Source organism: Brassica rapa, chromosome A03 (assembly GCF_000309985.2).
Source record: "Brassica rapa cultivar Chiifu-401-42 chromosome A03, CAAS_Brap_v3.01, whole genome shotgun sequence".
Taxonomy (NCBI): Eukaryota; Viridiplantae; Streptophyta; class Magnoliopsida; order Brassicales; family Brassicaceae; genus Brassica; species Brassica rapa.
Genome location: NC_024797.2, coordinates 17,644,529 through 17,664,839, shown reverse-complemented (window position 1 = coordinate 17,664,839; position 20,311 = coordinate 17,644,529). Strand labels below are relative to the sequence as shown.

General features: G+C 36.9%; 5 protein-coding genes and 1 non-coding gene across 8 annotated transcripts; 1 reads left to right on the top strand and 5 right to left on the bottom strand.

The window, feature by feature from the left end:
- Positions 1-129: 129 nt before the first annotated feature.
- LOC103859503 lies at positions 130-2,617 on the bottom strand. 2 transcript variants are annotated; one of them, XM_033286458.1, is made up of 3 exons: positions 2,031-2,617; positions 828-1,949; positions 130-740 (listed from the first exon to the last, which is right to left on the bottom strand). In XM_033286458.1, the coding sequence occupies exon 3, from the start codon at positions 646-648 to the stop codon at positions 298-300; it is 351 nt and encodes a 116-aa protein (XP_033142349.1). In that variant the 5' UTR covers positions 649-740; positions 828-1,949; positions 2,031-2,617; the 3' UTR covers positions 130-297. The 2 variants fall into 2 exon arrangements, with proteins under 2 accessions (XP_033142349.1, XP_018513049.1); XM_018657533.2 differs by having other exon boundaries at positions 130-1,949; positions 2,031-2,616.
- Positions 1,500-1,580, bottom strand: TRNAL-AAG. Its single transcript has one exon. It is a non-coding gene; the product is annotated as a tRNA-Leu (tRNA).
- A 437-nt stretch (positions 2,618-3,054) lies between the features above and the next one.
- On the top strand, positions 3,055-5,024 carry LOC103859502 (pentatricopeptide repeat-containing protein At3g13160, mitochondrial). The gene has a single exon (XM_009137040.3). The coding sequence runs from the start codon at positions 3,254-3,256 to the stop codon at positions 4,454-4,456; it is 1,203 nt and encodes a 400-aa protein (XP_009135288.1). The 5' UTR covers positions 3,055-3,253; the 3' UTR covers positions 4,457-5,024.
- Positions 5,025-6,075: 1,051 nt separating this feature from the next.
- On the bottom strand, positions 6,076-10,196 carry LOC103859501 (myb-like protein X). Its single transcript, XM_033286452.1, has one exon. It carries the CDS (start codon positions 8,819-8,821, stop codon positions 8,192-8,194), a length of 630 nt encoding a protein of 209 aa, XP_033142343.1. The 5' UTR covers positions 8,822-10,196; the 3' UTR covers positions 6,076-8,191.
- A 490-nt stretch (positions 10,197-10,686) lies between these two features.
- LOC103859499 (ABC transporter C family member 3) lies at positions 10,687-17,710 on the bottom strand. Its single transcript, XM_009137037.3, has 8 exons — positions 13,790-17,710; positions 13,623-13,709; positions 12,668-13,303; positions 12,419-12,583; positions 11,834-12,343; positions 11,416-11,721; positions 11,044-11,347; positions 10,687-10,947 (listed from the first exon to the last, which is right to left on the bottom strand). The coding sequence occupies exons 1-8, from the start codon at positions 16,148-16,150 to the stop codon at positions 10,838-10,840; spliced, it is 4,479 nt and encodes a 1,492-aa protein (XP_009135285.2). The 5' UTR covers positions 16,151-17,710; the 3' UTR covers positions 10,687-10,837.
- A 726-nt stretch (positions 17,711-18,436) lies between these two features.
- On the bottom strand, positions 18,437-20,168 carry LOC103859498 (30S ribosomal protein S10, chloroplastic-like). 2 transcript variants are annotated; one of them, NM_001301926.1, is given in 4 exon segments: positions 18,667-18,731; positions 18,934-19,266; positions 19,587-19,625; positions 19,828-20,128. In NM_001301926.1, coding segments are annotated over 3 exon segments (573 nt in total). In that variant the 5' UTR covers positions 20,050-20,128; the 3' UTR covers positions 18,667-18,731; positions 18,934-18,954.
- Between the last annotated feature and the right edge of the window lie 143 nt (positions 20,169-20,311).

Here is a 20,311-nt window from a genome sequence, read left to right as displayed (position 1 = left end):
GTCTGATACTTGAAGTAAAATGGGTATTTTGTGCGTGGACCAGACATTGTTTAAGAAAGGCATAAGCAACAAAGACTCAGTGACGACCATAAAAGATTGTTCTCAGAAAGGCCAATGCAAGGAAGATTATGGAGAATCAGAACATAATATAAAGTAAGAGAAAATTATTTACCAACATAATATAAGGAAAAGAAAATCAAAGCCTGTCTCAATAATTTATATACAAACACACATTTGAGAAATTTAGTATTGAGAAGAAACACATTCATTTATATTTTATTTAATCGTGGGACGACTTCAGGACTTGGGAGAGCCAGAGGTAGAATTAGAGCCTCCTCCTCCTCCAGCCAACATGGAAAGGTTAGTCGGAACAGATATGCCACGTGACATTCCGAGTCCAGCGTTACGACGGTGGTAGCGGCACCTGAAGGAGCCAGGGTGTGTGGTTGGTGCACACAAACAGCTTAGCCTCACGCTCGATGACTTCACCATACCCGCTGGCCCACCACCACCACGTACACGTGGGGACATGTTGTAAGCTTCTTGTCTTTTGACGTCTTCTTGGCTTATCTCTTGTTGTGTCTCCTTAAGTTTGATCTTATTCATCATCGTCCTCCTCTTAGCTTCTTCTTTCTCTTTCCCTTCCATTTTATTTTTTTTCTTTCCTTCCTTCTTTGTTTCTCTTTACCTTCTTACGAATAGAGAAACCTCTAAAAATAGACGACAATGAAATTGTGGAACTGAAAAAAGGCTTCTGAAAATTAGAGAAAATCAAGTTAAATGTAAAAAAAAAATGTACATCTAAAAATAGTGGTTTTTCTATATACCATTTCTTTTGTGGTTCTGAATATCAGAAGAGATTATCGTTTTCTCTGCCGTAAATAGATGTTTGCTTTTTGTTAAGAAGTTCTCTGATGAAAGAAAACTCTTAGGTGTAGCTACAAGTTAGGGATCTTTAAACTCATCAAATTTATTTTAAATCCCTTTTAACCATAACAATTACCATATACTTCTAGAACAACAAAACCTATATAAACAGTTGACAAAAAAAAACTACTTACACATGCACTAGCTCAAAATCTAACCAGAGTTCAAAATTCAAATCTATGGGCATAAGAAGAGACCGCAGGAAGCATTCAACATGAGGGCTAAAGATTGATGGATTCACCTTAAGCAGAGATTCTTAAGATAAATCGTATAATAATGCAGCCTAAGCAAGGTAGGAGGGGAACTAAAAATGAGTCATGGATCATCTAATGAGAGAGACTCTACCAAATGATTATTCTTATGGCAGTGAAACAAAACAAACTCCATAACATAATCTAAGCTAGACATAAAAAGCCACACTTAAATTATTCAAACACACACTAAAAGATGTCTACAATATGGCAATAAAAACTTATTTGATGTTCTTTCTGTCCTTAGCAAATCCTTCCTTTTTCTCCCACGGGTGTCCTTTTCTATTTTTAATGACAGAAAACAAAAAAAGCAAAAGATGATGTTGACAGTGGGATTTGAACCCACGCCCTTTCGGACCAGAACCTTAATCTGGCGCCTTAGACCTACTCGGCCATATCAACATTTGATGACTGTATTTCCTTCATATTTTTGTTAACCTATGTGATGTCAACGTAATGACCAACAAAGCCTGAAGAACATGAAAGAGTAGGAATCTGAGGGAGTAGCAACAGAGTCAAACGCATAAGCTTCTGATTATAAACCATATAACAATCATTGATTGGTTCAGTTTTAGTACAAGAGACAGAATCTAAAAGCCTTAGTCATTCATCAATACAGACAAGGACCAAGTAACGCTCTTGTTCAATCACTTCATGTATCTGTGCAGGAACTTTCTGTGGAAGTCATTCCTGATTGTGTCATTGATGAACCGCTTGGGTGCTTTCATTTCCCCACGTGCCTGATTCTTGAATACCACATCATCATCCCACCTGCAAAAGAGTAGAAAACAATTAGTATATGATCCCAAGATTGGTTCATAAAAATAAACAAAGATATTAAAAGGTGCTAACCTCCTTTTGACACTATACGAAGTTGGAGTGTTGTTAAGCAGTGGGTTTCCTTTGAGAAGCTCTTCCTCTTTGGCGTTTAGCTCTTCCATCTGCTGCTGTTTTTCCTGGAAAATGTGCATGATATTGATAGAGATACATTAGAAAACATTGTCACAAGACAAATCTTCCTTATGTCAAATATAATTAAAGAAAAAATAAATTGTTAACTAAAATTAATAAATTTTGTATTGAAAGTCGAAAATGACATTTATTTTGTAACCAAAAAATTTCTGTACAACTAAACTTACTATGAAATGGAAGGAGTATTAAAATGGAAATAACATAATCTTAAGTAATTTTACAAAACCACCACATAATTTTGATTTATTTTGAGTAATCGTGCAAAATAAAACAGGGTTCATTTACTCTCTCTAATGTTGCAAACATGATCTTAAGTAGGGGTGGGAGTTCGGGTACCCGTTCGGGTTCGGATCGGATATTTCGGATTTTCGGGTATTTCGGTATAGAGGTGTAGAACCCGTTCGGGTATTTTTGTACTTCGGATCGGGTTCGGGTATTTTTAGTTCGGTTTCGGTTATTTTGGATCGGGTTCGGATATTTAGATTTTGAAAAAAAAAATTAAAATTTTCATTTTTCAAATTTCTTGTATTTAAATATATAACTTTCACTTAACTATTTTTTGTATTTTTAATAGATTGAATGGTTAATAGATTTGGACATAACATTTTCAAACTAAAAAGACATTAATTTGGTTATTGTTTTTAAATTTTGGATGTAACTTTTTGTTAATTGTTGAAATAAAAAGTTTGACATGTATTTTAAGTGCATAGCAAATCATCTTCTACGTAATTGTATGTATATCGTATGAATTTAAAGTATGTGTAGTATCAATATAAATATTTTATATAAAATAAAAGATGTAAATTAAAAATATAAGGTTAATTATACATATGTTTGGTTATCTTCAGATATCCATTCGGGTTCGGATATTACCCGTTCGGATTCGGATATCCAATCTCTCCTAATTTAATACCCGTTCAGATATTTTGCTACTTCAGTTCGGATTTCGGTTCGAGTTTTTCGGATCGGGTTCGGATGCCACTTCGGATTTCGGGTAAAGTGCCCACCCCTAATCTTAAGTACTGAAAGCCGTTGTTCCTCTTAAAACCCCTTGAAACGTGAACACTCCGACAAAAGACAAAACCATCCAAACACTAAAAACGATGTCGTTTCTCTCTCGCCTTCTCCTCCGTGGCACCAACAGCTTCAACACCACCACCACCACCACCACTACCACCACCACCACCACGAACATCCGCTTTTTCTCCGCCGTCGCCGCAACCTCGCAACGAACGCCGTCCCTCATCACCCTCGTAAACGACGAAACCGACCCAAAACACATCACAGAGAAGTTCAAAAAGGCTTGCGAAACAGAATGGTTCCGCAAAAACAAACCCGTCTACGAGAGAACCGTCCGCCGCCTCGCCGCCGCCAAGAAATTCGAATGGATCGAGGAGATCCTGGAGGAGCAGAACAAGTACCCCAACATGTCAAAGGAAGGATTCGTCGCGAGAATCATCAACCTTTACGGCCGAGCAGGTATGTTCGAGAACGCGCAGAAGGTGTTCGACGAAATGCCTCAGAGAAACTGCAAGAGAACAGTATTGTCTTTCAACGCTTTGCTGAACGCGTGTGTGAACTCCAAGAAGTTTGATTTGGTTGAAGGGATGTTCAACGAGCTGCCTGGTAAGCTCTCGATCGAACCGGACATTGCTTCTTATAATACTTTGATCAAAGGGTTGTGTGGAAAGGGTTCTTTGTCCGAAGCTGTTGCGTTGATTGATGAGATTGAGAACAAGGGTTTGAAGCCTGATCATTTCAGCTACAACTTGCTGTTACATGAGTCTTATACAAAGGGGCATTTTGAGCAGGGGGAAGAGATATGGAGTAGAATGGTTGAGAAGGATGTTGCTAGAGATATACGTAGTTACAATGCTAGGTTGTTAGGATTAGCTTTGGAGGTGAAGTCAGAAGAGATGGTTGGTCTATTTGAGGAACTTAAGGGTAATGGGATCAAACCTGACGTGTTCACATTCACTGCCTTGGTTAGAGGATGTGCTGGTGAAGGCAAAGTTGATGAAGCCAAGATGTGGTACAAGGAGTTAGAGAAGAACGGTTTTCGACCAATGAAATTGATTTTTTCGTCGTTGCTTCCTGCGATGTGTAAGGCTGGGGATTTAGAGTCAGCTTTTGAGCTTTGCAAGGAGATATTCAGTAAGCGTCTACTTGTGGATGGGGACATCATGCAAGAGGTGGTTGATGAGTTGGTGAAAGGATCAAAGCGAGAAGAAGCAGAGGAGATTGTTGAACTTGCGAAGAAGAATGAGTATTTACAGTTCAAGCTATGTCTCTCTTCCGAAGAGTAAAGTAGTAGTTCATTAGCAAGCTTATCAACGAGTTTCTAGTCTATGTTTTTCTCTCGTTAAGTGTCTTGTTGTTTGCACTTGAACTACCTGATGTTTTGTGCTCATGTGCCTTCTTTGACATTTGAGAGTTAGTACTTCAATTTGGTGTTGATGCTATGCAATTCCCAACATCTGCAAGACAGGAGATAGAGCGGTTGAGATGTCCGAAGAAGCCATCAAACACAATGTCCTGTGTCGGACCAGTATGTACAAACCCGTGACTGATCACCTACAAGGATTTTTCTACTGGCAAGAAGAGTGATTGATAAGCTAGCAACTCCCTTAACGAAGGCGTCATAATGGTGGCTTCCTATCTTGTTATCACTCGTTTAGATTTGTCAACCAGTTGACTCCACTTGCAAGGCAACAAGGTTATATTGGTGTCTCTTGTGATTTTGTTTTTCACTTTTTTATTAATTTTCGGAGGTTCAGAGTTTTCTCGTTAAATGTTATAGATTCTATTATGAAGATGGAACATTGAACATGCATACAATAGCACAAATTATATAATATAATCCTAATTTCGTAATCTTTGGTGGAGATAATTTATCGTCATTTCACATACCATTGCAAGCTATGTGCCACGCCTGTAGATTTAAATTCAAAAGTTGCCTAGTTTGATGGTACACAATTAACTTATCCGACCCGACAACATAGCCATAGAATAGTCTCGTAGGAGCACCCACATGCCCCAAGAGATTGTTCCAAAGCTCGGTATGGCTTAACCAATAAAACTTGAAACCGGCTATTAGACCTAGCTGAAAAGATTCATTTTTGGTAGTATTGGACATACCTCTAACAATCTATTGACTCTCTTTAATCAGTTTTTTTTTTTAGAATGATAAGAAAATTATGGGTTTGAAAGTCCGTACATCTCCATACGACGATGCCTAAACTATGTTAAGTTAACTCTTATTAAGAAAGTAAATCATTTCTAATGAGAATCAAACATGTGATAATTTATACATTTAATAGGTGATCAGTTCCAAGATTAGTCGTGAATATCAGGAATGTTGGGTCCATCATCCTTCCAGTTCACAGCACCCACAGGCTTCAAGGAACAAAGTACTGATTACTCTTACCTCAAAATTGACCTCTCATTCTCTCATCATTTGCTTTTTGTGGTTGTCCAGCTTCACCACCTCCCTTAAACCCCTTTCACCAAAACTATTTGTTTTATAATTTTCAGTTACAAAAGTTGAGCTATGCACCATAGCTTCCTTTTACGTACTTGAAAACAATTGCATCTATTTACTTTTTCATCCATCTTTCCATATAAACTCACACAATAGCATCTGAATGCATGATCTTTCCCAAAAATATTGATTTGTTTTACACGTTTACGAGTCTTGTGACATCTTTTACGAATATATATTTCCCAGCATTTTACAAATATTGTTATGGTCTTTGGCTTTAGCTGTTTGAGAATTATTAAGCATATGATTGTATTTGTTGAATTTGATCATTTTTCTATCAATATTAATTGGACCCATTTAATTCTATAAGAGAGTCTGATTGTTTATATTATTACAACTTGATCTTTTTTGTTTGGTTTCGTTATCCATTGATTGAGTTTACTGTTCTTCTCCATGGATTCTTTCAGTGTTATTTTATTTTTAATTTGGATTTTTGGTAATGTGTAACTAGATCCATGATTGATTGATACACTCCCTCATTCATTCCTTGTTAGGAATTATACAATCATGCAAACCCAGATGCATAAAGTCGTTTGTTCGGGGTACTTACAAACATGTTGCAATCACAGCCTAATATTAACATGTATATAACTTGAGATAAATTGACCCGTTTATATAATCATCTCATTTTCTTATTCATACATGTATGATCACGAGTGGACCGGTTATGTTGTGTCAAGATCGTATAGTCTATTACTAGTCGATGGATCTTCCGCTCTAAGTCATTTTCTTAAACTTAATTATTATAAGCAAAAGAACATATTGTATAATATTTATATTTGTAATCAATCATATAGAATTGAGTACCTAATATTCATTATACATACACTTCAAATATACCATCCTTGCTTGTTTGACACATTTAACATAACTAAACTCTTCTTTCCGATTTGGTCACTTTCTGTTGATTAATGGGTTTGATCAATTAAAATTAGTTAAATACTTATATCACATGTTTTCGTTTTAAGTACCAACCTATCGGATGAATAGAGTTGATATCACATAAATAGAACGTGTTGCTAATGTCCATGTACTTAAACTTGTTTTGGGAAAAGGTTAAAACCTACTGACTAGAAGATTGCAATCAAAGCTTCAATGTAGCACAAATTAATTATTATTTTTTGAGACTTGTGGTGGGATATGTAGGATACTGGGAAACTGAAAAAAAAAGTAAAGCATGGAACTCTAAAAACTAAAAGCGAAGATGAGAGAATCTATCGAGTCTTTAAGCAAAAATATATCCGCTTTTTAGTTTTTTTTTTTTTTTTTTTGACATCATCCGCTTTTTAGTTTAGATTCGATTATTCGTTGATAATTGTTCCACTTGGATAGATGGATCATGTGATTATATGCACACACACACACACACACTGACTCAACATTTTGACGTTAACTTAACATTATTGATTATAAACAGTAGTGAATACCTAAGTTTATGAAACTATGATTTTAGAGTTCGATACTACCATATTCAATAAAAAAAATGTAGTAATATGGTGATACATTTTATTCAGGGGGCAGAGCTATGCCTTGAGTGGGTGGGGCAGCTGTCCACCCTGAAATTTTTTAATTGGTGTAAATTTGTACTGAATTTTAATTATGCCCCTGTTGAAAATTTAAAACTGTAAATGTATTAATATTGTTTTAAATCTTTGCTCCGGATAAAAATTATTTCTCACTGATTTTTTATATCTTTCAGAGCAATGGTAACATAATCATAAGATGTTCCCCTAGTTTACAGTTTCATCATCGCATCAGCTGTTTTCATACGACATTAATTTTTCTTATGTTTCATTTGATGGATCTAAAAGTTCTCAGATCAAGAAATCAAATATTTTAATAAAAAAGTATCGACGGCCAAAAAATCAGAATTCCTGAATAAAGCCATCAAATATCATATCTTTTAAGTTAAAAATTCATAATATGCAAAAATACACGTGTGCGTAGCAGCATTGTTTCCGGATACTATCGAGTGTAGACAACGCATAGCTAATAATGTGTATTGTACATCAGTCTAGGATATAGAATTAATAATAGAGATCGATATGATACGTGTACGGACTATTTATATGTGCATATAGTCATACGTTGATAATGATCAATCGTACGTACTAAATTGTTCTCTAGTTGTATTGTATTGCATGCATTTCTCTAATGATGAGCTCCTTTTTTGCATAATATAAAGAGTAATACCACTAAATGACATTTTCACAAATATAACTATTGCATGCTTTTTTCAAATAGAGTAGATCTTATGTGTGGTTTCAAAACGTTCTATGTTTATTTTATCAAATACACCAAATATTTACATCGCAACGTTTTCGTGTCTACCATTAAACCTCTTTTTATAAGAAATAGTGTAACACGAGTTGCATATAAGAAAGATTCCATTGAAAGAGATACTCAAAGTACAGATGACATGAAGAAGAGTCTAGAAAACTCGCTCTAGATGACCTTATTGCATGCGTTTAAACTTAAACAAAACTAACTTAACTAGAAATCAAACAACGATCAAGTGCCGTTTAGCTTCGATTCTAAGCTCTTCCTTCATCTTTCTAATGAACTCATCGAATCTCTTGTTCATCTCTTCCTCCGTCACCACTCCCACATTATCCTCCTCTTCTTTAAATCCGCCATCAATACCACATTCTTCCTCTAGATCACCATTATCTGTTAATGGCTCATCATACTCTTCTTTTTCTTTCTCTTCTTCGGTTTCTTGATCTTCTTTTTCTTCTTTGGTTTCTTGATCTTCTTTCTCTTCTTCGGTTTCTTGATCATTTGTACTAACTTCCTCTGCAAGAAAAGAATATGTTTCTTTTTCATGCACATGGTAATACTCTAGCTCCAATATGGCATCGTAACTCTCGAAATCTCGGTAATCAAAGGTTTTATCGGTCTTGCTCCAACCTTCCTCTGCTGGTTTTGACGTAACGATGCCCTTAGCGACAAACGCTAAGAGAGCACTGGAGAGTAGGAACATGTAGTTCTTATCTACCGCGTGTGTTACAAGTTGAATTGTGAACCTGTATAGATAGGAGTTGATAGTGATTAAAAGAGATGAAACCCATATTAAAATTACTATGAGCTTGGTAAGTTTCTTCAGAAACTCCTGTTTTATTTGATCCATCTCTCTGGATTGTTCGTTGCTTTTGTGAGTGAGTGATGAAAGATAAGAAAGATAGAAAAGGAATCCTCAGCTTTAAGACTTAAGTGTGGTTGTGTAAAGGTTCACACTCATCGGCTTTGGTATATATAGAAGTTATTGAGACAATTGTGCCAATAGGAATCTTGGAATGATTTTACCAAACTGCCCTTTTTCTGATTCTGGCACCGTGTTTTTTTTTTATGTTATGATTCGATTATTTCATTGAATATTAATTTAGAGAATTTCTGCAATATACTATATATTCAGGTGATAGTTGCTCTAGTAGGAAAAAAATTATATATGGTTGTGTGTTTGTTGCCGTATATTTAAGTTTGGCAGAATGTAGTTTAATACAAAATTAAACAAAATGAAATAGAAGCGACTTCAAAGGATGATTGGTCTTTCAAGTTTCGATAGGGAGTAAGGTCGTGTGGACAACAATTTCCTCAGAATATGTCATTGTCCTTTCTACTTGACTAACTAAAACATAATCGTGTAATACGCAATGATTGTGGAAAAAAATGGACAATACATATATGCAAACGTGAAGGTGAAGTCGATAAAATTATATTAAACCAAAAAATCATGTCAACATGAAGCCAAAAGACAATAAGGGAAAATCATATGTGTTCGTTAAAGATTTGGTTCACATTCACTTCACCTAATATGTAATACTATCTGTTTACAACACCTGTAATATTTTCTTTTCATGTTTCAAATAGAAGATTGCTTTCAGGCAAAAAAAGAGAATATTTGCAACAAAATAAAATAAAAGTAAGGGAAAATTATTCTACTATTATATATGTTTCTGATCTTTATGCTTATGGACATGCATATATATTTTATTCTTAGCTATTATTTATTAGTATAGCTTGAAGTAACCTTATATAGTAAATTGAAGAGAATTTAATATATAGTTAGTTTAGATTAATAATGATTATAGTTTAGATTAATAATGATTATCCCTTTTACTTAGAGAATCAGATTCAGACTGAAACTCATGCTTCCCTAAGTTGTTTTCTTCATTAATCTATATAATTAATTATTTTAAAAGCAACTCAAACCTAAATATTCTAATGTAAAAATATCAATGAACCACTGTTCAAACCTCTCATGCTTAACTTCTTAATGTTTGATGAAGAGCGTCTAGGTTTGAATTTAATGGTTCCCTGGCCTCAACACGGTAATGTTGGAGGATGGAGTCCCTGTTTGAATTCAACCACCGCCTACCCATCAACTACCGTCCAGCTTATGTATCAAGTCATAAAGGTCAGCCATTCTTTAGAGCCGGTTTCAACCCACCTATCAACAAAGCCAAGAACTGTCACGATGAGTCTCGTTTATATGGAAATAACATCCGTTGTTCATTTCAGCGAGTGCTCTAGAACCGGAGTTCATGGCACAGTATCAACCGCCTCACCATCTGTCTCTTCGAACAATATGTTTTCCGGCAAAGTTGAGATTCACCTAGTCTCTCGGTTTATCATAGTTGGTATAAGAGCTGATCTTGTTTGTTTAATGGACTGCATAACCAAATCTAGCTTTTCAGTGGGCTTATCATCAGTGTTGGTGTTCACCAACAATCTTCAAACCCGCTCTTCAGGGTCCTCTTTCATCGATTGTTGTACCGACATTAGTATGTTCTTAGGAACATCAGTTTCAGGGTTTCAAGTGAAGCATGTCTACAGGTTTCTTCACCCCTTTAACACTCCTATCCCTTGTTGTAGTACTTTTCGCTTTCGTTTAGCCGTCGAATTCACTTCCGGTTGTAACCGTTTAAATCCTTTGGACATCTAATTTAATATAAGAGTTTCGTGACAAAAAAAAAGACTTGAGGAAAAGTTCAATGAGAAGAATGAAACATTATTATTTGCATAAATTTGAAGTAACGATGCAGATTCATCGATTATTTGGCTTAAAACATTACAAGATATAACTAAAAACAAAACTATTGTAAGTGTTTTTTCATCGTCATCATATCACCAAGAAACTAGAGGTTTAATCAAAACTGGAACTAGATCTTGCAGTGTACTCAGCCACAAGTTTAGCAAAAGATGAAGACTTATTCTCCAGCAACTTCACTGGCGAATCATACTCCTCAATGATCCCTACACATATAACAAAAAACAACACACTCCTCAATGATCCATCTATTCAAAAACACATGGTTCTATCAAAATGATTTGAAATAGTTTCAGACAAACCATTGCTAAGTAGCAGAACCATGTCACTGTCAATAACCGAAGATATCCTGTGTGCAATGGTTATCACTGTACAATCTGAAAAGTGTTCTCTCAACGTTTTCTGGATGAGATTATCAGTTGCAGTGTCAACCGAAGCAGTAGCTTCATCAAGAACCAAGATCTTGCTTCTCTTTAGAAGAACTCTGCCAAGACAAACAAGCTGTCTCTGACCCATGCTCCAGTTCTCTCCATTCTCACTCACTGACGAGTCCAGCTTTAGATCCTTCTTCCTCACCTCGTCACCTAGTTGGCACTTGTCAAGAGCCTAAAACCCAGATGAATCATTAGTCAAGGCTGAACAGTTAAAGAAAGACTGAAACTAAACAGACTCACCTCCCAGATTTGATCATCAGTGTACTCTTCAAGAGGGTCCAAGTTACTTCTCACAGTCCCTTCAAACATGGTTGGATCTTGAGGTATAATACTAAGTCTCAAACGCAAGTCATGCAACCCAATGTTCAATATATTCACTCCATCTATCTTTATTTCTCCTGCTGAAGGCTCAACAATTCGGAAAAGGGTTTGAATCAAAGTCGATTTCCCGCTTCCTGTCCTTCCAACAATACCTGTTCTTAACCCTCCTTTGAATGTGCATGTTATTCCTCTCAACACTAGTGGCATATGTGGAGCATACCGAACCTAAACAATGTGTCGCAGATGGTTAAGAATGCAAACAAAACAAAGGGAATCTATAGCATAATAATATTTCTCCTAGTTTGTAATAGCGTTAAAAAAATATATAGCAAGATACCTGAAGATCATGGATGTCCACTTCTCCACGTGAAGGCCATGACTGCTCAGGCCGGTTTGATTCTATCACAAGAGGTGGTTCACTAGGAACACTTGCATACTGAAGAATCCTCTCTACAGATATGATCTTGTTCTCAAGATTACAGAGAGTCCAGATAAGCCAAGCTTGCAGGGTATTCAAACTGAGTCCATAAGTCACCGCTAATCCCGCGAGGCTTGGATCAATCACTCCAGTAGGTATAGATATCAAGAAAACAAGTGAGAATGCAAATGTGAGCGAAGATAACATATCAAGGCGGAAGCAAAGCCATTCCATTGCTCCAGCTGAATAGAATTTGGGCCTAGAGTATCCATCACTAAGCCTCATGTTGTCGCCACGGAATCTTGATTCTTGATTGAAACTCCTGATGGTTGTTGACCCTGAGATGGTTTCAGCAAAGTGCTGAATCAGTGGGGCTTTGCATACTCCAACTAAACGTGAGAGTTCTCTTGCTGCAGCTATGTAATATCTCTGCAAAGTTGAAAGATTATTACTACAGAATCTATCTTTATGGACTACTAGATTATGAAGATTCTTGGACAGTACCTGATACCATATGGAGGCAGCAACCACAGGGATGAAGACAAGAAAGACAAGCCAAGAAACTTGAGACATCACTCCAATGATTCCTATAAGCTGAATAACTGTGATAGCAACTGATCCGAACTGATATGGTATGTCCAAATCCACTGCAGACTGGTCTGTAGAAGCCTGTAACATAGAAAGAAAAGATCACTAAATAAAATAGAGATATATAAAAATTATAACATAAATATATAGTGTCCAGAGACATACTCTATTCATGATTCTTCCACTTGGAGTGGAATCAAAGAAAGACATGGGCGAGCGGAAGATGCAGTGGTGCATCTTATGAAACAGTTCAGTGGCAGTCTTGTAACCAGCGGTGACAAGAAGTGTAGCTCTAACGAGAATGCAGAGGGAACTTCCAACGGCTAAAGCAACATACACAATCATCAACGTTGAGATGTTCACAGGAGCTTCTACGTCCTTAGAGACAGGAGTAGCCCAAGCCATCCAGTAGTTGCTTCCAATCTGTAGAAGCTGAAACAGAACTTGTGCCAACACTATGAAAGGCACAAGAGCTCCTCCATAGGCTAGTGTGATATATTTCCAGTATACATCCAAAGCAACGCTACCTTTCTCCCTCTCTTCCTCTTGCACAAGTTGTCTTTTGGTCTCCTCAGTGTCTGGCTTATCGTTCTTCACATCTTGACTTTCTTGTTTCCCATCAAGACCAATAGCATCTTCTTGGCCGCCTAAAGCTGGTTTCTCAGAGACAGAACTAGCATCAACAGAGCCAACTACTGCAAGAGCTTCCTGATGAGCACCTATAAGCTCCATGAAATCAGTTCCAGAGCTGAGGATGTCATTGTATTTTCCAGCTTGGCTGATCCTTCCATCTTTCATGACCTGATGAGACACAAGACAGATGAGTTTGGATCAATACTTATCCTCGGTTTCATAAAAAATATAATTTTGACATTTTTCACACAAATTAATAAAATATTTTAAATACTTTTATGTTTTTAAAAACTGAATCTATTTAACCAATAGTGTTTGAGATAAATAAAATATTTATAAGATCGATGGATTTTTCAATTAATGTAAAACTTAAACCATGTATAAACTGCACTAAAATTCGAAAATGATATTCTTTGTATAACAAAAAAGTGTCAAAATGACGCTGTTTACGAAACCAAGAGAGTACTACTATTCAGTATTCACATACCAGTATAAGATCAGCAGCAGGTAAGAACTCAACTTGATGAGTTACATAAATAACTGATTTTGAAGACAAAAGCCCCAGCAAAACTTCCTGCAAGGACAGTAACGATATGAAACTCAATATGATGCAGTTAAAAAATACAAAGACACACTCTAATGGATGAGAAGTACCTTAAAGAGATGTGACCCTGTGTGAGCATCCACAGCACTAAAAGGATCATCAAACAGGTAGATATCTGCATCTTGGTATAGAGCACGTGCAATCTGTATCCTTTGCTTCTGTCCACCACTCAGATTGATCCCACGCTCTCCTATAACAGTCTGATCACCAAATGAGAGTATCTCCAGGTCCTTACTCAAAGAGCATGCTTCAAGCACCTTCTCATACCTCTCTCTTTCCATAGGCTTACCAAACAAGATGTTGTCCTCAATTTTACCACTCTGAATCCAAGGAGATTGTGCCACGTAGGCCTTTGTCCCACAAACCTTAAGACTTCCAGATACCTTTGGTACTTCACCAAGTATAGATGAAAGCAAACTTGACTTCCCAGAGCCAACAGTACCACAAACTGCAACCTTCATCCCAGGAAAGACCTTGAAGCTGATGTCTTTTAGAGTTGGGCTTTCAGAAGAAACATCCCAAGATAAAGTGCTGTTGCTCACTTCCACAGCTATGTCTGAACCTCCTTGAGGAAGCGTCTCCACAACATCAGGCTGCAAGTTGTCTAGGCAGAGATAAGACGCAATCCTATCAAGAGAGACTTTGGTCTGCACAACCATGGAGATAGTGTCTGGAAGATTGTAGATTGGCTCTTGCAAGATCCTGAACGTTGCAAGCGCTGAGAGTATCTTACCAGACTCAAGTGGAATCCCAAGAAGTATACAAGCACCAAAGGTGGACACTGAGACCAAAGTAGGAGCTCCCCAGAAGACAAAGCTTATAACAGCTGAGTTATACACATACTTCTTCAACCAACCTTCCTCAGACTTCCGCAGATCAAATATCTTTGACAGAAACTTCATCTCCCATCCTTGAAGTTTGAGTATCCTCATGTTCCTCAATATCTCAGATGTTGACTTCATCCTGTTGTCCTTAGCTTCCATTAGCTTCTCCTGAAACCTCTCTTGCATCCTCCCAAAAGGGAAGTTCACAAGCATTACTAGAATGGTAGCAATCAAAGCTGCTATCGAAGCTAATCCAAGGTTCCTATACAATATCCAAAGAGCTAGACCGACTTGTAACAAAACCATCCATGGATCATGCATGTACCAACTAAAATTACCAATCCTCTCAGCATCCACAGTCATGAAGTTTATAATCTCACCGCTTGTGCGTCCTTGCTTCGAATGGCATGAAAGAGTCAGACCCTTCTCGTATATCATCGCCACCAAGGAAGATCTCATCCTGATACCAACCTTCTGCAGCCTAAAGAACCAATGTCTCTGCGAGAGACACTCCACAAGCTTAGCGAGAAAGAAAGTGATGACCAGCACATAGCCTTCGTTGTTGTACTGTCTACGTCCGTTGAGGTATTGGACGAACGTGTCGATGAGCGCTGGTCCAACGTATGACGCCACCGTGTAGATGAAAGCAAAGAAGGCAGTCACTAGAATCTCCCACTGAGCTGAAAAGAACAACGCTTTCATGAGCTTGAACGTTGTCACACCACCACCACCACCACCACCATCTGATGATGATGATTCAAGCATAGTCCTGAACTTAGGAGCTAACCCAACTACACTGTCGCTATCATGAAGCTGAGGCACGTCTTCAAGATCAAGGGGCTTCTTGTTTCCGATCTCTATCAATGGACCCATCCAAGAGAAAGTCAAGAGACTGAGAAGACCAGCTCTAGAGTAAGGAGTAGCCTCATCACTCCCCCCACCACCACCAACGGTTGAAGCTCCATTCAAGAGAGGCTCTTCCAAAACTCCATTGCTGTTGTTGTTGTTGTTGCCTCCTCTGGCTTTCTTGAAGAAAGCTACATAGCAGAGAAGCAAAGCGCTACTGAAAGAAACTATGTCGTACACTAGAAGATGAACTTGTCTCTTGTCTACCACCACAAGAGAGTAGCTAGAAACCGCGAGATAGAAAGCTAACCAGATCCTAAGCAAAAGTGGAGACTTTCTCATCTCATAATCGCTGCAGCGATGCAAGGAAACAGACAAACCTCCCCAAGAAACCGTTTGTAATAGAAACATGAGGAGAGACACTAGCTGCTCTTCATCTAACCAATCACTCTCGTACCAGTAGAAACCACTCAAGGACGTCAACACGAGGTTAAGTAGAGACAGAACTAAACTACAAAACAGAACCGACTTAAACCCGAACCCTCTTCTATCTTTTAACCTCTCCGTAACAGAACCAAACCCATTGTTTCTTCCCCTAACCCATGAACAAAACAGAACCAGCAACAAAACCGCGTGCAACAAACCAGAGACGCATCTAACGAAAATAGGTTCCAGAAGAAGAGACCTAAACTCCAACAACGTCAACATACCATTAGCCTTCGTGGAATTAAGAAAGTCCATAGCTTTGCTCTTCTCTCTCTCTCTCTCTGTTTATTTCCTCTGTTTTCAAATGATTTGGTTTCAACGAAGGAGTAAGTACTTATACAAGAGCTGATGTAGACAGTAAAGCTTGGAGAGCACGCTCAAGAAGAAACTACGAAGAAAGGAAGACAAAGCGTTCCTCTCTTTCTCAAACCCCACTAGAGAGGAGAGGATACGGCCACTTTGGTGGCGAAAAGGGTTCTTCTTTCTTTTATTTCATCGCTTTTCACGGATCTTTATTATTATAAACTTTCACATTTTATTTGTATTTAAAGTCATTCACATGTTTGAATAATCAACTCTTGTTGCAATTGTTTGCCTAAAACAGGATGTTCTGTTTTGTTTATTTTCTATCTTTTTTGTTAAAAAAATTCTTTTTTCTTATTTTAATAACGTGACATGATTTGTTTCCAAAGTATTGATATACGGAACTTAAAGAAGTAAACAAATTTTGTTAATTGATTACTATTTACCTGATAATTACTTTATGATTTACCTAATAATCCACTTAGAGGGATAGAGCCATTTTTTACAGAACTATTATGTTGACTTTTCAACTACTTTGCTATATTTGTGTGACACGTACGTTTTGCTTATTTTGTAAATGAAGTTGTCCTTCATGTGGTTGTAAATTTTATGATTCAAGCTTCAATGTTCTTCATCTGTCATGTACTATGTTTGGTTCGCCTTCTTATGTCGCATTTAAATATATGTTTTTAGTTAGAATTCTGACGCACTGATAATAACACAGTACTAACAATCGCCAATCGGTATCATTACACATATGGTAATCATTGTGTACAAACTAGAGTTCTTGATCTGTAAAAGGGAAGAATAAGATGAACAAAAAAGTAAGTTTTTTACAGAATAATTAACATTTGACATATATTTTTTCCCCAATTTTCATGTAAAACGAATTATCATCCTCTTTAATGTAACTCGACAAAAGAAAAAAGTGAAACAGTTTACAAAAGTATAATACTTTTTTGACCAAATTTTAAAGTATCATACTATACTTTAAAAATAAAGTTATTAGATCGATTATTTTGTAGACTTTATTATTCAATAGTCACCACAAGTTAGTCCAACACTTTATTAAAAGTTTAGAATATTTGGGAACTTGTCTCATATAGTGCTAAGTGCACAAATTTCTTGGGGAGAAAACCAAAGAGATACCTAGAAGATTGGGCTGCACGTAAGTAGAAAAGTCTCTGTGTTTTGTCAGTCAATGACTACTAGTCTTTGTCTCACAATATTAATCAAATATATGTTTTCCTTTCCTATTAATAATGACATTTATTACATGGTCAGTGACCAAAGATACCACCAAGTCCATAGTTTAATCATATAAGAGCATCTTCCACAGGAAAATATCTCATAAAGATTTCTCAAAATTTTATGTAATATAAAAAATATATTGGATATATAAAGTACCTAGGCTAATGTATTTCCTTTGAGAAATTTTAAAATTAGGTTTCTCATTATTTTAAATACCCTATATTCAAATATTAATATTTACTTATACATACATTTTAATTTAGACTGAAAATTCCATGTTAAAATACTCTTAATATAGGTGTTCTAACCGGCTCATGAGCCTTTTTTCACCACGAGATGGAGCCATGTGGATATGCACAGCCTTTGGCCGTAAAGTACTTTTTGCTTTTCTTTCAACAAGTCTTTGTCCAAACTTTTCCTCTCGCCACTTACATGTAAATGTGCATCAAATGAAATGTCCCAATGCATTTGCAAATTACATTACATGTTTGGATAAAAAGTTGTTTGGCTTTTGTTTTTGTCCCATTATTATGGAATCTTTTTTATTCTGATTATGAGTTTTCTGCTGAATTCTGAGTCTGAACTCTTTGTATACTCTGCCACAAGCTTTGAGAAAGAAGACAACTTGTGGCGACCATTCTTTTTCTGTTAGTCAAGAAGAGATGATTCTGCCACAAGCTTTGAGAAAGAAGACAACTTGGCGACCATTATTTTTTCTGTTAATCCAAGAAGAGATGCTCCTAAATTGAAGTAAGCCGCTTACTAATCATTCCATTTTATGAGATTAAAATAATAATTTAAGATTGTAATATTCTCCAAGTTAAATATATAGGTGAGCTGAATATCTATGCATAATGCCAAATTAGTAATGCAATGTAAACTCCAATAAGTTTGCGGACAAAACCTGCACACTAATATTAATGAAGTTGCTTTCAAGATTAACTTCGTTTTTTTTAAAATAATCTCAACTTGAATATTATAATTTTCCTCGTTTCTATCCATACTTATATTCAAATAAAGATTCCATTCAAATACAAAAGAAAAAAATACTGCACTTATAATATAATAAAAGTGACAAACAAAAACAATTAGTAAACACACACAACACAAAATATTTCTCTGAACTTGCTCAGTTGTGGATTTGTTCATCAACTAAGAACAAGGATAAATAACAGAGAATACTCATTACAGAGGCTCTCAAAGAGATGATACAGAGCTGACCAGTTCTAAGCTATGTCGTTGATCTGAAACAGTCTGCTCATGCATTGCAAGTGTCCATCACCTATGAGGAAGAAAAAAAAACTTTGGTTAAGAACAAGCATCAAAGATTATGTGGGCTAAAAAAAAGATTATGTGAGCTAGACTCTAATTTGATGAAGAGTTTGTATAGATAAGCATCCAAGAGATTCAGTTTTTACGAACTAGACACATTAGTCTGAACTGTATCCATAACATCAAGAGGAAAGAGCTTGGTTTTTTATTACCATTGTCCTTACGGTTGATCTTCAGAGCTTGACCTCGACATCAACACCAGCAGGAAGATCAAGCTGCATCAAGGAATCGATGGTTTGAGCAGTGGGGTAGAGAATATCAATCATCCGCTGGTGCGTCCTGATCTCAAAATGGAACCTTGCATCCTTGTGAACGTGAGGAGACTTGAGAACACAGTAGATACGCTTCTTGGTCGGCAAAGGGACAGGACCCATCGTCTTGGCATTGGTGTTCCTCGCAGCGTCAAGTATCTGCTTGCATGAGTCCTCAATCAGAGGCACCCAGTATGATCTAAGCTTGATCCTAATCTTCTGCTTTGGCGCCATCTGCTTACAACAAGTAACCACAACTCCAACTTTAACCAAACGGTCCAAACAAAAACATTGAAACTCCACAAAACCTCCAAAGAAACATAACTCTGGTGTGACAAATGTATTTCAATACAAAACAGCATTCTTATCTAAACATGAAAGTGGTCTGAAAACTATCTAATTAATGTCATTTCTTAATATACAGAAGAAATCTCCGTGTAATGTAAGGACACAGTGAACCAAGACAACACAATGACTCTCCCTAAAACCTCCAAAGCTCATATAAAAATGATAACTTTAATGCAGAGACCTCTCTTAACCGCAACGGAACATACCTTATCCGCGTCTACACTGATCGAGGAAGAGCTCGGAACCTGAATCAACACCACAGATACAAACTTAAGTATAAAAGCCCACCAGACACTCAACACATAAAGGGAGCAGCTTTATTTGCAGATACGGTAGAAAACCGACAGGATGATGTCATATTCAGACAAAAACAGCTGTTCGATACATTGTCTTTAAACACAATCAAGAATCAGAGAAAGAGAGAGAGAGAGAGAGAAATGTGTATACCTCAGAGACGGGTTCATCGAGAGTTTCAGGAGACAGGGTTTCGGGAGCTGCGAAGATCCTCTTCGTGAACGAGACTGAGGGCTTGTTAATGAGGGATGAGCCAGTGACGCCATGAGTAGGAAGCAAGGAGAGCAGAGAGAGTTTCTGTCTGGTAGAAGAGGAAGAGGTGGGATTGGAGAAAGAGGGTGGTAGTATGAATGAAGTTACAGAAGAAACCGCCATTGAATTGAATTTCCAAACAAAGAATCGATTTTGCTTCTTCTTCTTCTTGCTCTGAGCACTCTCTAAGGATTGTAGTTTTCTCTTCCGCAGCTTCGCTTCGAGGATTATCCATTATCCAAAAAAGCTTTTTTTATATATGGGCTTAAAAGCCCACTAAATAAAACAAACGGCCCACTATAATAAAATATCAAAGTAGGCCGATTTATAAAATCCAGTTTACTAACGACAATTATTCGGTTTTTTTTGGTTTGGTCGATGGTAT

Coding starts and splice junctions, on each gene's coding strand:
- LOC103859503 (XM_033286458.1), bottom strand. CDS start 648: ATGGAAGGGAAAGAGAAAGAAGAAGCTAAGAGGAGGACGATGATGAAT.
- LOC103859502 (XM_009137040.3), top strand. CDS start 3,254: ATGTCGTTTCTCTCTCGCCTTCTCCTCCGTGGCACCAACAGCTTCAAC.
- LOC103859501 (XM_033286452.1), bottom strand. CDS start 8,821: ATGGATCAAATAAAACAGGAGTTTCTGAAGAAACTTACCAAGCTCATA.
- LOC103859499 (XM_009137037.3), bottom strand. CDS start 16,150: ATGGACTTTCTTAATTCCACGAAGGCTAATGGTATGTTGACGTTGTTG. Junction 12,584..12,667: donor GTGGAAGAATCATGAATAGA/GTATGTCTCTGG, acceptor TCTATGTTACAG/GCTTCTACAGACCAGTCTGC. Junction 10,948..11,043: donor GGTTCTGCTACTTAGCAATG/GTTTGTCTGAAA, acceptor TTATATGTGTAG/GGATCATTGAGGAGTATGAT.
- LOC103859498 (XM_033286077.1), bottom strand. CDS start 20,049: ATGGCGGTTTCTTCTGTAACTTCATTCATACTACCACCCTCTTTCTCC. Junction 19,267..19,827: donor TCGATGAACCCGTCTCTGAG/GTATACACATTT, acceptor TGTTGTAAGCAG/ATGGCGCCAAAGCAGAAGAT.